This window comes from Arvicola amphibius, chromosome 2, assembly GCF_903992535.2.
Source record: "Arvicola amphibius chromosome 2, mArvAmp1.2, whole genome shotgun sequence".
In the NCBI taxonomy this organism is placed as follows: Eukaryota; Metazoa; Chordata; class Mammalia; order Rodentia; family Cricetidae; genus Arvicola; species Arvicola amphibius.
Window position 1 is genome coordinate 185,691,968 of NC_052048.2, and position 14,403 is coordinate 185,706,370.

The following is a 14,403-nucleotide window of genomic DNA, read 5'->3' on the forward strand; positions in this document are numbered from 1 at the left end:
GTCTACAGGGTCAGTGGTTTGTAGGATCAGGGGTCTAGGGAGGTCAGGAGTCTGCAGGGTCAGGGGTCTATGGGTCAGGAGTCTGCAGGGTCAGGGGTCTATGGGTCAGGAGTTTGCAGGGTCAGGGGTCTGCAGGGTCAGGGGTCTGCGGAGGTCAGGAGTCTGCAGGGTCAGGGGTCTATGGGGTCAGGAGTCTGCAGGGTCAGAGGTCTATGGGTCAGGAGTCTGCAGGGTCAAGGGTCTGCGGAGGTCAGGAGTCTGCAGAGTCAGGGGTCTATGGAGGTCAGGGATCTTCAGGGTCAGGGGTCTAGGGATGTCAGGAGTCTGCAGGGTCAGGGGTCTAGGGATGTCAGGAGTATGCAGGGTCAGGGGTCTATGGGTCAGGAGTCTGCAGGGTCAGGGGTCTGCAGGGTCAGGGGTCTGCGGAGGTCAGGAGTCTGCAGGGTCAGGGGTCTATGGGTCAGGAGTCTGCAGGGTCAGATCTCTGCTCCAGCAGATCTCATGAGCTGAGCAGTTGGATGGCTGAGTGGATCCACAGCAGGTGCAGTGATGGGAGCAAGGGGCTGTGGCTGCTGGAGTTACAGGTGAGAAGATGGGGGGAGTAAGAAGGGGCCACAGTATTTAGGGGGAACTGGGAGGCAGAAGATCCCGAGGTACTGAAGAGGTAAGCCAGGGCAAGAGTGCTGGGGAGAACATGGGAGAACATGGAGGCTGGACACCGAGAACGTGGAGTGGGCCACTGTGGGGAACTCTATGTGGCTCTTTACAAGACATATCTGAAAGAATCAAACACAGGGGTTTGAAGAGAATTTGGCCCAAGTTCACAGTGGTGTTAGAAAAGCCACAGAAAAGCCGGGCAGATGTTCATACAAATGTGGTGTTTTCCTAGAGTAGACTACTACTCAATCTGCAAAAGAAAATGCTAACCCTAAAGACATTATTCCCAAATAAGACGAACACAGAAGGACAAATAATGCATGACTGCATGGATGTGAAGCCCATGGAGCAGGCAAATCATAAAGCCAGAATGCAATGGTGTCTGATAGGCTGGAGAGAAAGGAATGGCCAATTTTGTAGATACGTGGCGAAAACCAAAACAAGTCACAGAAGTAAGGAGCTGTGAGTAGGGGAGGACCTGGCATCTTCTGGGCTTCCTGAGGTGGTGTGTGCACGTGCACGTATGCATGTGTGTGCACGCACCGGCAGTGAGGCCATGGAGCACTGAGGTTGTCTGTGGAGTTCAGGATGAAAGAGCAGAATACAGATGTAGGAGAAAAGCTCTAGTTTTCAGTGTGAATCCTTCCGGAGACAGTGAGCAGTCTCGGAAAGGCTAAGGAACTTCCTTGCAGACATTACATCGCAATGGTGCCCCCTAGCGAGGCTCTGGAGAAGGAAGCTGCTGGGCAAAGTACAGTGATTCCAAACAGTTTAATGTAATTCCAAGACAGTGTGACCACATCTCTACACATATACAATATGCATATGTGAGTGTACAGATTCCATTAATAACTCGCTTCACCTCAGAGACCGAAAAAATGATCAAAAAGAAACTGAGTAACAAGCTATAACAGAGTTCACCACAACAGGACCCCCCCTTCCTCACCCTACAGTTAGTAATATTACAATTAAAATAACTATATTCTTCTATAATTTTTCTGTTAAAATCATCTCATAAATTTACAATGCTATTATTAGTTTCCAAGACTAATATAAATTCACTCCATTTTTCTACAACGAAAATGATGATTAATTTAGAAGCGCACGACATCATGATGAAAACAAGCATTTTAGTAGCGACAACTTCATCAGTTAAGAATTAGTTTTCTTGAAAAACATTCTAAAGCCAAGTAAAATATCCACCCTTATAACATACCTATAATGAGACTAAGGAACAGGTTACAGAGAGGTCTACAACACACTGGTTTGTCCTTTTAAACAAAAGTAGACATTTATAAATAAAAAGAAGAGAGACACGCCACAGAGGAAAAAGAGGTACACGAGAAAATACTGTTGCACGCAATAGTTCCCACACAGATTAACAGGGATTAACACTTTATTACAGACACCGTACAGTGAAGGGCACGCTGGCCAGGGCTCTCAAGGGGTTGTCAAGACTGAGCTGAGATGACCTGCTAGAGAAATATCTAGGTGAGATGACCCGGGGGAGGGAGCCGCCTTCCTTGGACTGGGGAATGGACAGTGACAGGTCCCCTCTTCTCCGTTTTAGTCCCAGGGAGTGTGTCTTGCTGCCCAGAGCGTCCTGAACCCACAGGCAGCTGAAAGGTAAGCATGGCTACCGATCTCTCTCGCTGGCCATCTTCACGGCGCCACTTTTTTTTTTTTGAAATGTGACGTAATATCAGGCTGTCGCTCAATGCATGTGGTCAGAGCAAAATGGATGGAAAACCCCAGTCATTCTGGTCCGTGTCCCTCACTCTCCCAGGCCGTGGTTGCTGGAGACCAGCAGAGCAGCAGAACCCTCATGGTCTCCCAGCTCTGCTGAGGTGAGGTGGGCGGCGAGGGCTGGGTGCTGGGGCCTTAGCTGCGTGTGAAGGAACAGGATGCACCTTGCTCATTGGACACATCAATGCTGGCTCCAACCTCTAAAGGGCTCCTCTTCCTTCTCATCCATAAAGCTATACTTTTCCTATCAGAAAATTTGGCTTGATATATATATACACAAACATATATATCAACATCTCTATCTATACAGTGCTTCTACTACACTAGGAATCCTGCAGCCCCAACATACGCCTTTCTTGTCAACTTCATTTGGTTAAAATAACACACACACAAAGGGGTGAAGGGTGCTTTTGGGGCTAGAAATGATTGTGCCCTGGGTAACCCATGGAAGAAAGCCAGCCTCAAATGGGCAGTACACAAGAGAGAGGGATGTGGAAGGGCAGGGAGCTAGCCGACTTGGAGGCAGCGTGAACAGGGCCTCTGCTTTGGAGGGTGTGTGTGTATTCGTCTCGCTCAGAGTCACCGGAAGCTAGAGGATGGCAAGTCACTCACGTTCAACTTCTTACGTCCTTCCTCCTAACCTGAGCCAAAGCACTGACACATCAAAAGCAAACCCACAGCCGTCAGCCCAGCAGGGAGCGGCTCTCAAGGCTAAGCAAGTCTTCTAGTTGACTGCAGCTTCCTGGCGTCCTGAGCGCCTGAGCGCCTGAGCAGAGAGAGCATGGTCTGTGCTGACAGCAGGGGCAGAGGAGGCTACAGGAGCAAGGAGCCAACGCAAGGGGGAGGGCAGGGGAGATCCATTTTGGAAGTTGGTTGAGAGGAAACTAAAAAGAGCGACAGCAGAGCCCTTCTTTAGATACAGTAAATTTAAACTTTTCAAATAACAATGAAAAGTCCATTTCTATACCTCTCTTTTTAAAAAACATGGGTTAGCTCCAAAGACAATGACACAAAATTCATTTGGTTTATTAGTGCAAAGGAAAACACACACACACACACACACACGCACACACACACACACACACACACACGCATGCACGCACACACACACACACACACACACACACACACACACACACCAGGAGTCTTGGGGTGTGACTAAGGAGGTGAGATGAAGACCACTGTACAGGACATTCATTCTCAGAGACACAGAGCACACCGTCAGCACTGGCCGCAGGGGCAAAGCAAGCAGAGGTGAGAAGCCCTGTACCTCGTGCTGCAGCTCTCAAGGTGTCTGGGGGAACAATCATATCACACATTGATCACCATGGGTCCTCCACAGTTCAGTGGTAGCACAAGAAAAAAAATAAACCCCAGTCCATATAGTAGGTTCCAGACCAGCCAGTGCTACATGGCGAGACCCTGTCTTAAAGACAAAGCACAAAACAAAAATAAAACACCCCCAAACCCAACAAGACGATCAGGAAAACTGCTATTTCCTGTCTTCTCCTGCTTACCAGTGGAGCACATGCTTGGCTCTGAGGCCTGTTTCAGTCACTGTAAATCCCCTCCGTGGACCCAGCGCCATGGGCCACCCTTCGCCCACCCCATCTCCTTCGGCTCAGAAGCACCTATGTCCAGCAGAGGCCTCTGAACTAGGTTTCACAGCGTAGCCGGACAATGGGTAAATTAAAGTATACATCATTTTACATGGGTTTTGTTTTTAAAGAAAAATGACTAAGACCGTGATATGTGGAAAACCTGGCCAGTGAAAACGGCATAAGGGTGTGGTTCTCCCTCTCAAAATGCTGACCAGAGGTTCACTGGGGACCCAGAAACAGCAACCATACCTTCAGAGCTGCTGAGAAGCAGCATCACCCACTGCCAGGTGAGGGATCTAGTCATGAAGGAGGCATTCAAGCCAAGACAAAGTTGACGGAGCAGGGATCACTTCTCAGCGCCTCTCCACGCTGTCAAGGCCTCGACAACGAGTGCCGAGACACATGGCATGGGAGCCGGCATCTGGCCCGGTTCAGGGTTCACCCCTCCCATTCCCTCTAGACTTCCTCTCATTCTCTCGGGGTCCCTGGAAAGCAATAATAAAGGAAATGCGCATATCGGGCTACAAGCAGTACAGCGGGACATGCGGGCCTTGGGGAGACGCAGCTTCTGGTGTGAGAGTCAATCAGTTGCTGTGGTTGAAGATGGCAGTTAGGAACAAGTTTCTTTTAAAAAGTACCAGGTTAAATGTAAACTATAAAATACTTTAACTATAAAATGTAGCCAGAAGTATGTTTGAGTATCCACAGTTAACTGTGTAGTTTACTTGATACTGGAGAGTGCAAAGGGCAAGTTACGTGGTGAGGAACACGCTCCACACAGCCTCAAACATCACACTGATCATGACACAAAGCCATCTCTTCCTTGGGTTCACTTCTGGTGGAGCGGCGAGCTATTCTCAGGACTCACTTCGGCAACAGTGACCAGGGTATGCATTAATCCTTACTTTCAGCCCACAGAGAATTCATAGTCTTTTGAATGACAAGATCAAGCTGGCTACATGATTTCAGAAAAGGCTAAAACCAGGACGAATGCCCATATTTGAGGTAATCATTGCCATTGGGTCACAGTTTGCGTAAGGTGACGTATCTAAACCATCTGAGAGCGCTGCGAGGGGCTCTGCCAGAGGCCCAGACACCACTGACGCCAGCCGGGACCTCAGAGCTGTGCTAGCTGGGTTTACTTCCAATGAAGTTAAAGTTCTACAAGAATTTAGAACTCATGTAAACGACCTAAGAACTTAGGCAAACAAGCCTGGAGACAGTCAGTAAATACATTTTTAAAGAAAAGAGAAACAAGAAGCCCAACCAAAACAACTGAGCAGATACAGTGCATGGTAAGAGTCTTTAAGAAATGAAAATCTAGTCCTAAAGCATTTCTAGGTTTTCGTGACCTCTCGGGGGAACTAAACTGTGGCGGTAGCGCTCCCAATGGCATGGCAGTCTGAGGCGCCTCTTTCTCACTTCCTGGCTTGGTTGCTTTGCTCTATCATGCTCTGTCCATCTCTTTGAGAAGGCCTCTCTTGCAAGAAAACTCGATTTTGTTCCTCTTCCCAGCTTGCCTTCATCCTCCCCTTCCTCCTCTTTTTTTCTTCTTTTTTGTTTTTGTTTGTTTCTTCATAGAAAAAAAAAAAAAGTTCCTGGACACAGACCCAGATGGTATTTACAAATTTGGTGTGAACCTGGCTCCTGGTTCTGCCCAGAGCTGAAGAGAGGGTCTGGTACAGAGATCAGAGCTGCCAAGATATTTATCAAGTACAGTAAAAAATAGCATTTTGGAAAAAATATATACTTTTAGTATTGCCTTTCTAGGATTAACTATAAGCAAGAAAAATCATCTTATTTATTTATTTTTATAAAAGAAAAGAACATGTTCCCTTCAGTCTGACAGTTGTAGCAGCGTGACTAAAGCTAGTTGCTGGAAAGAAACCAGAAAGGAATTCCAGGAATCCAGAGAAACTTCCCGACTGTTCTTAAAGTCAAACTCTTCCTCTTCCACCTGCATCCCATCCAGGAACCCTCTTTGCAAAGACATGCTGAGCCCACAGCAGCATAGGGAAGACAGAGCGTGATATTCGGCAAAGGACTGTCCTTGCTGTACACAGGGAGGCAGCTGAGATTGGGTCTGTGAGCTAGTTCTAGAGCCAAGCAGATAGAAGGTCAAGCCTGTTCCTTCTCACCAGATGGGTGGCCTGGGAAGCTTACGGGTGCTTTAAGCCAGGTGCCTCATCTGTACAGGTACTGCCGCGGCTGGTGTCACGGGGCTCACTGAGCAATTCTTAGCCTGTGTTTGGCACTCAGGGAACGGGAGCGTCACTGAATGACCCATTAGAGATAGGCTGTCGCTGTGGTTAGTTAAACAGGGAAACAAAATTTTACATCAGTAAAGTTCTGATTAACAAAAAAATAGGATTAAAAACTTGGGGATTCTGAAATATATCATGCTTTTCCTTTCACACATTCCAGTTTCTCAGAGGGACAGCTCTTCCATCTGTCAAACAGGGGGTATTGACTTCTTGCCAGGGGTGGGTGGCCGTGATGGGTCTGGAGAGGATGCTCAGCAAGGCCTTAGCATACTGTGAACACCCTAGTACACTGCTGTGTGCAGCAGGAGGTCATCTGTGCAGTGCTCTCCTGCACGGGTCTGGGATGAGGGACCCTGAAAGGATTGGGGAAGGGTCTGTGACAAGGAGCCTCAGGATCTCTTTTCTGGCAACTCTGAGCCAGAAGGAAGGGGACTGCTCTAAAGACCCGGGAAACCTCGCCTCAGTTGGTCACTACAGTGAGCCGCAGTGTCAAAGTGCTCATGAGGTTGCTTTTGCAATTAATTACGCCTCCTTTTGCCATCTTTGGTTCTTTAGTGGCTTGATGGATTTGTCTGAGTACTGCTTGCTGAGACCGGGCAGGTGGACAGATGCTGCCATCTCAAGCCAGCCCTGTGCATCCGGAGCCCGAGAGGCAGAGTGGGTCACCAGGGAAGGGTTGCTTGCTTGTCTGCTAGCTCCCCACAGAAGCATGAGATTAAGCACAAATGAACACTGTAGGGACCTCAGTTCCCTAGGAACAGCAGCACTTAGGACCAGACTCCACTCCTCTTTAAAGATGAGTGGTTTTGAAATAAATGCAGTGAGATTAAAAAAAAAGGAGGCAGGATCGGGAGGGAAATCAATGGAATTGCATCACTGAAGCCAGTATTGCCCAAGGGAACAGGGGATGACACTTGTCCACCTGTAAAGGTGTCTTTGGTTATAGAAAGGGACAGTTTTTGCTTTCCTCTCTAATTTGGTAAGGACATCTCTGGCCTGCTTAATTTTGAGGCCCCCACTGAAAATCTGTAAAGCATGTAAGAGGGAAAACAGGAAATGAGGAGAGAAGCCCGGGAGACCCTGGGACAGAATATGCTGTGGTCCAATGGCTGGCTGGGGGGTTGTGTGATTTCAGGCTGGGCCATGGAAGGAGACCTTGCCTCTCACGGAACTCTCTCTGCTAGCTGAGGGCACCAAGCAATTTTCTTCTGTTTTCTGTCCTAGCAGCTACTTGGCAGGCCAGCAAGAGCCATGCGCACATCCTACTCTGCCCTCAGCCAGATGGTGAGAACCTGGGGGAGCGAGGGACGGAGTGAGGACCCAATCACCCTTACTACCATGAACCACCAGGAATACTTCCTTCCTTAAGCCTCCTCAACATTAACTCCACTCACTACAGTCAGCCAACGCACTCCCCTGCCACACCGTTCAAAAGTGTCTGCATCTCCCAAGAGCTGGTCTAGGGAGGTCCTATCGGCTGTGCTGACCTCCCTTCCTGACCTGCTCCATGCAATGGTCGGTCAGCTCCAGTCCTTAGAGGCAAACAGAACAAAGCCAAGTTGGCTTTTATAGTGGAAAACAACCTTGCCACAGGAAGGAGAGAAACTTGAACACAGTCCAGGGGACACCGCCCCCCCCCCCCCCGCCCCTTTTCCTCTGAACCACACCAACCACATCCACTTCACAGGGTTAACTGACATGAACACCAGCCTTGCCTACCCACTGGCCTGCTCATCTGCTTTCCTAAAACATCACCCCAACATCTGACACAAAGGCCCGTGTGCTAAGGCCCAGATGGTCAGTAAGAACCCAGCGAGCAGCAGAGTCTGCTGACCTGAGGGTCACGAGGTGCCACAGACCTGTTTCCTTCTCATCTTCCTCAAGCTGAGCAGCGTTTCTTCACTAGAGAAGGCCCAGAGACACATGGTCTACTAAGGACTAAGTGGCCCCCTCCCACTGAGAGCATACATAGTACTAAGGACAGCAGCCTTTCTTCCATCTTTGCAAAGGGATGAGGTAATGAGCACCTCGGGAACTTAGATGAGGGTGCTAACTGGCTGGGGCCTTGTGTAACTCTTGTACATGGACTTGAGATCAGGGGAGGCACGGGAGTGGAATGGAGGTTTGCCGAGTGACTATCTTCTGTTTGGGGGAACTTCCTTCACCGGAGGCCTGGTTGTTCTGAGTGACAGTGGGTAACACACACACACACACACACACACACACACACACACACAAACACACCCATCCACACAACACATGCACTGAAGGGCACAGCTAGAGCCCGGGAGGGAGGTGCCTTTCACTTGCCAGTGATTTAGAAGGAGTCCCGCAGCATCTGAGCAGCTGCTGGTCTCTGTCTGCGTGGGGCTCTCATGTCTCATTCCTTGACTTCACTCCCTAGAACTGCGTGCTTGGAAGATGTCTGGGAAAGAAGCAGACTAGGGAAACGGGAAGGGTAGCAACTGAGCAGAAGGACAGAGTGAGGCAGAAATATCTCACAAGGAGGCACTGGCTGCTCATCACCTTCTCTACACCTAATGGCTTCTGGGTGGGACCACTGTCTCTGCATTGAAAGAGCTGAGCTGAGTGACGGGAAAACTGAAGGTAAGGAAAGGTCGGGGCAGCTTTGAGAGGGGCCTTTGGATGCTGACTGTCAGATGTGAGGCAGGCTAAGATCTGGTCAGTAGTTCAGACGAGGAGGGAAACACAGAGAACATGGGAGAAACTGCCAAAGGTCCAAAAGACATTGTACCAATAGCGGTTGAGTACCCAGCTGGGCCATGCGAGAAGGACCCAATGTATCCGAGTCTCTGCTTTGCAGTAGCCTTCTTTGCAGCTCTCTATGGGACAGAGATGACAGAAACAATTTTTCCTAATTCCTGAGCCTTCTTTCCTTCTTTTTTCTCCATTCCCTCAGACAAGACTGGACATCTGTATGTCCCTCCAGTCTACTCACATACTCACAGCTATAATAAAACAAATTTACATATTACGAAGAAAACACAAAGATACTTGGAATAAATGTGTACTTCACACCCTGACTAAAATAGCAACAAGGTGATAATGATCATAATTACAGTGGCAATAACACAAATAATCAGTACGATAAGACTAACTTTATGAGCAACAAGGAACATTCATGGTTGGTCTGGAAGGAGAAGGGGAAAGGACAGAATGGGTGGAAGAGCAGGGTGCCTCAGTGTCAGTGGACAAGAAGAGATGGAGGGACAAGTCATCCCTCCTCTCGACCAGCTCTGGACCGCGCTGGCCCTCCAGAGGCTGCCACACAGCAAGGAAACCCAGGCCCACTTCCAGTCAGGACTTAGTTCGAGAAGGTCCCACGGGAAACTGCTGCCACCTGACTGCTGGCAGCTCCGTGACAGATGGTTCCACGCTGGTGGAGCTCTAGGAACCTCTGGCTCAGGGGTTCTCCAAAGGCTCTGACCCCCACCCCACTTTGAACTGACTTTTCCTGTTGTCTCACTTTCAGCTAAAGCCAGGCTTGGGCTAAACGTGGTTCTGACTAGGACAAGGATTCAGCTTCCTCCTGCAAGCCTGTTCCATTCACTATGCTTCCAGCTAGTCCTTGGCTGCAGGTGGGTCAGGCCTCGCCAGGCTCTAGCATCTCTTCTTTTTGGCCAAAGGTGCACTAAGACATATCCAGTTGGGGGACTTTATAAGAACTGATGGGTGGGAGAATTTCCGGAGTTTTTCACAGCTAAAAGCTAAGTAAGCTTCGTTACTGAAGGAAGGCAGGTCTCATGAGGAAAGTCTTTCACAGTAGATTGCTCAGGGCCTGCAGAGGGAAGACAGGGAGGGATACTGGGAAGGCTGGACTGCTGACCACAAACCTTCTACCTGAAGATGTGGACTAGGGGCTAGATAGGACTCACACCAGGCTCAAACAATCCATACCATGCTACTATGTCCCATCCTGGACCTGACTGGTCTCCAACCTCCATGGCTTCAGAGTTTCTCAGTAGGAACAGAAAATTCCTACCCACCTCACTGTTCAAAGCTGGAGAAAACATCCAGAATGCAGAGGGTGAAGGGCAGATTTCTTTGAGGCTTAATTGTCCATGGGAGTGTTTTCCCAAATGTTCCTCCAGCCCCTCTGCCTGCTCATCTCTCTCAAAGGCAGAGATCCAAGTGGACTGGGAGACCTAGGTTAATTTCAGGAAAGAAGCAACAGCAAACTTAGCAGTGGCGGTCTGCAGGGGAGCGCGACCACAGTCCCTGGAGCTGGTGGAGAGATACGCAGGTGTGTCTGAGACTACCAGGCTTCTGTGGGAGGGAGGGACTGGGGAGGGAAGCAGAAATGGGAACAGGTCTCCTGCCTCTCCCCAGATGGCTCGGGGAAGTGGGTGGTGGGTCTGGAGGCTGAGGCAGCTGCCAGGCGAAGCTGACATCCTTAAGACCCCTCTCACCATGTGTGGCAGAGCTAGGGCAGGGCGGGGAGTCTCTCTGGACCTCTGTCCTCAGAGGAAAACTCAGCAGAAGAACCAGCTGTCACCAGTGTCCCCCACCTGGCTCTTACATCTCTCCTGAGATCCACGACTCCCCACTTTTAGTTATTTACTTTCCTTCTGCTCACAATGAGCCCAGGAAAGACAATCCACATGACATTAAAACAATACAAAAACAAAAAGATCCAAGTAAAATACTCTTAACTGCTTAACAAAAGAGCTGAGAACATATCTGACCTGCCCCAGCCAGTTCCTTGGAGTACCAGTGGAAGTAACCCTTCACCGTGTCTGTCTGTCTGTCGGTCGTTAAGGCACTAGGAGGGAATGATGTAAAATCAAGACTGCAAGGGCTGTGACGGCGGTGCCAAGGGACACACGGGGAGGGTGGCAGCCCTGCTCACACCCACACGTGCTCACGCACACTCACTCGTTCACCTAGACCACAACATTGGTTCCATGCCTATGCTAGATCACTTGTTTTGTGCAATTATATTGAGGAATAGTCTATTGGTATCACTGGAGTTGAACACAAGGTAGGAAACGAGGGCGCAGAGTGCTACATTCTACTAGGGTGTCCGTGACGACCTAGCCCTATGCTACATGACTAGGGGTTGATTCAAGATTAAAAAAAAAAATCACAGAAAAGAAAAAAAAATTAAAGACTGCAACACACATTATTATGATATCTGAGGAATAACATTGCTTAGAGATTTATCCAGAATGCCCCAAAAGAGGAAACCCGCCCCTCTCCTGAGGGGTCTTCCATCAGTCTGGCTGACCCCACTGTTCCTGACGGATCAGCCAGAACTGTACTTTGCCAACCCCAGACCAATCCCCAAATATGAGCCCCCTCAGGTCACGGCCTGATATTTGAAAGGGGTGCTGACCCTTTTGGAGTTCCGGAAAAATCCCTAATTTTCATGTTCAATTAATTAAAAAAATCTATTGGATTTCCATATCAGGTGTCCCTGACAGCAAATTCTTCAATGTCACTTGCTGCCATATGAAAATAATCTTTAAAAAGTTCATAAAGTTCTTCAAAAACTGGGGCCCCTTGCTTCCAGAATCTTCCTGTAGCTCTTCTTTTCCTTTCCAGTTTGGTGCAGAATGGGTTTGTGAGCTGAGTTTTTTTCTTTTTTTCCTCTTTTGTTACTAACATTTTTCTTTTTCTTTTTTTCCTTTTTCTTTTTTAAAATAAAAAGCATAGATTTCCCACTCCTTAATCCCTTCCTTTTAAAAGGTTCTCTTCTCTGCTCTACGTCCTCCCACTTCCTAGTTCAAGTCTCACTTGTGTCCCAACTGTCCCCCCTCCCTGCCCCATTTGCATTGTTTGTGTGCGGCACCTGCAGTATAAACCCCAGCTCCCCAGGTCTGTTGGGAGCTCCTCCACCCCCTCCCTGCGGGTCCCTCCAGTGTTTATATGTAAGGGTATTGGTTGACCTTGGCAGGACTCAGTGGGTATCCAGTGTAGACGGTGGAGGCTGGCGAGGCGCTGATGTAGGTCTGATGGGCAAACTGGGCTGGGTACTGACTGGGGTGGATGGTGGGTGAGGGTAGGACCCGGGGCCCCATGCTCACGGGGACTTGGTGGACGATGCCGGCCGGATAGGCAGTGTGCTGCACAGTGTGGCGTGCTGAACCTTGGGATGCCACCAGGTGGGCTACAGTGCCGGTGGAGCCTAGGGCTGTGGGCGCGGTATAGGTGTAGAGGTGAGGCTGGGTGGGGAGGTGGGCGGCTGCAGCCAGGTGGGGGTGTACAGTGCCATGGCTGGGGCTGTTGTGTGGGAAGGTGTATGGAGCCTGGGCCATAGTCGGAGTGATGTAGGCCTGCTGTCGACGGTGACTCCCAGTGCGGTCCGTAGCCATGTGCTGCTGAGCCTGAGAAGGAAACATAGCAGAGGGATGGTGTTAGGGGCAGGAGGGGAAGGAGGAGGGACAGAGTGGGAAGCAAGAGTGACATCACATGCTTCCCTTAAAAGCAGAGAACATGCCAGTGGCGCACGCCTTTAATTCTAGGCAGAGGCAGGCAGATCTCTGTGAGTTTGAGGCCAGGCTGGTCTACAAGAGCTAGTTCCAGGACAGGCTCCAAAGCTACAGAAAAACCCTGTCTCAAAAAACCAAAAAGCAGAGAATATAAAAATTTGTCTGAAATGAGAAAGTGATGTCTGACTGGCCAGTCACCAGACTAGGGTGATACTCAGTCAGCTGGGAGCAAAGCCAGTGGGCCGCTCTGCTGAAGTCATCCCTCTCTGAGAAGTGACGGCTTTCCCACAGGCTGTGAGATCTCACTCTAAAACTGGGGACTTCAGAACCAGTCCAAGCAAAGAGCCCTCTCTTCTGCAGAGAACCCAAATCACTGGGGCATGTGTGCAAGTCCTAGGGTACTCTTTCCATGGGTCTGGGGCACTGACTGAGGACCCCCGGCAGCGAGGCAACTTCAGGGCTAGTCTGGCGACCCAAAGCAATGGCAGGACACTATGTGTACTCTTTGCTGGGCCCTGCGATCAGCAGGTCAGCTCTGGCACCATGCCACTAAGTTCTCTATCACTTGGCTTTGGGTTGGCTCTCTGTGAACCAGTGTTACCCCCTTTCCCAGTGTTGGTCTAGCATAGGAATAAGCTATCAAGGCCTCTTAGGGCATTGTGCTGTAGGGGTTTACCTGGCTGAGATTGAGGGGCTGCTGCTGCTGGAAATGGGGGCCTGGCCGCTGCTGTCGGTAAGCGATGGCTCCTGATGAGCTCCCTGAAGAGTGGCCACTGGTAGAGGTCACGGTGCTGGAGGACTTGGACTTGAAGGAGGATGAATGGTGACTGGTGCTGACCGCTGCGGGAAGATAACAGGTCATAGGTCAGGGGCATGTCCTTGGCTGTTGAGAAGATGCGCTCCCTCCCTGTAAACAGCAGTCTTCCAGGAAGGACATGTTCCTGACACTGCCCAGGCATAAACCACTCAGGCATTCGTCTTGACTCCGGAGAGGCAGCTGGGCTCTGGCCCTTGGCTGCATGGTGGGTTGGAGCGGCAAACGAGGGAGACAGGAGTAACACAATCAAGGGTAAAGGCACAGGCCCAGCTGGACTCCACGCTGGTCCTCTATCTGGGAGGTGTGTGGAAGTTAGGAGGCCTGACTGGCTGCCTCCCGGATTGCCAAGAGGATCAGATGCCATCATGTCCATGGTTGGCCCTAACAAACAGCTAGGGTGAATGGTGGAAGCTCCAATAGCCCTGCAGATCTCCTGACCCAAGGCGGGAACGGCCTGAGAACAGAATATGGCTGGCATAAGAACTGCTCCTATGTTACTGACAATGTAGAGACTCTGCCCAGCCAGGAGGGAGCTCTGTATTTGGGTCAATGCAGCTGGGGGCATCAGGAGAGTCTGCATTCTAGCACAGTCCGGGTGTTGATGCTGCTCAGTAGGAAGACCACAGCCTTAGTGGGTAGAAGATTAAGAAAGGCAATACCCATATTAGATGGCTCTCGGCCCCTGATTAAGGGTCTGCCGTCTTAACCTGGCCAATATGTCCTAAGCACAATGCTGCCTGCTAGGTACTGTGGCCATTCCCCCCAGGAATAGTGGGGTGAGAATGGTAGTGAGGCACTGCAGAGCATAAAGGCAAGAGGCAGAGGCAGGCGGTGCAGGGAGGTGCTAACAGTTGGGCAGGAGAGGG

At 49.9% G+C, this 14,403-nt stretch overlaps 1 protein-coding gene across 1 annotated transcript in view; it reads right to left on the reverse strand.

Annotated features, from left to right (window-relative positions):
• Nucleotides 1-3,381: 3,381 nt before the first annotated feature.
• The window catches only part of Hipk2 (homeodomain interacting protein kinase 2), a 134,803-nt gene continuing 123,781 nt past the window's right edge, over nucleotides 3,382-14,403 (reverse strand). Inside the window, 2 exon segments of the mRNA XM_042054430.1 lie at nucleotides 3,382-12,615; nucleotides 13,397-13,560. Coding sequence (XP_041910364.1) covers nucleotides 12,154-12,615; nucleotides 13,397-13,560 — 626 coding nt within the window. The 3' untranslated portion in view covers nucleotides 3,382-12,153.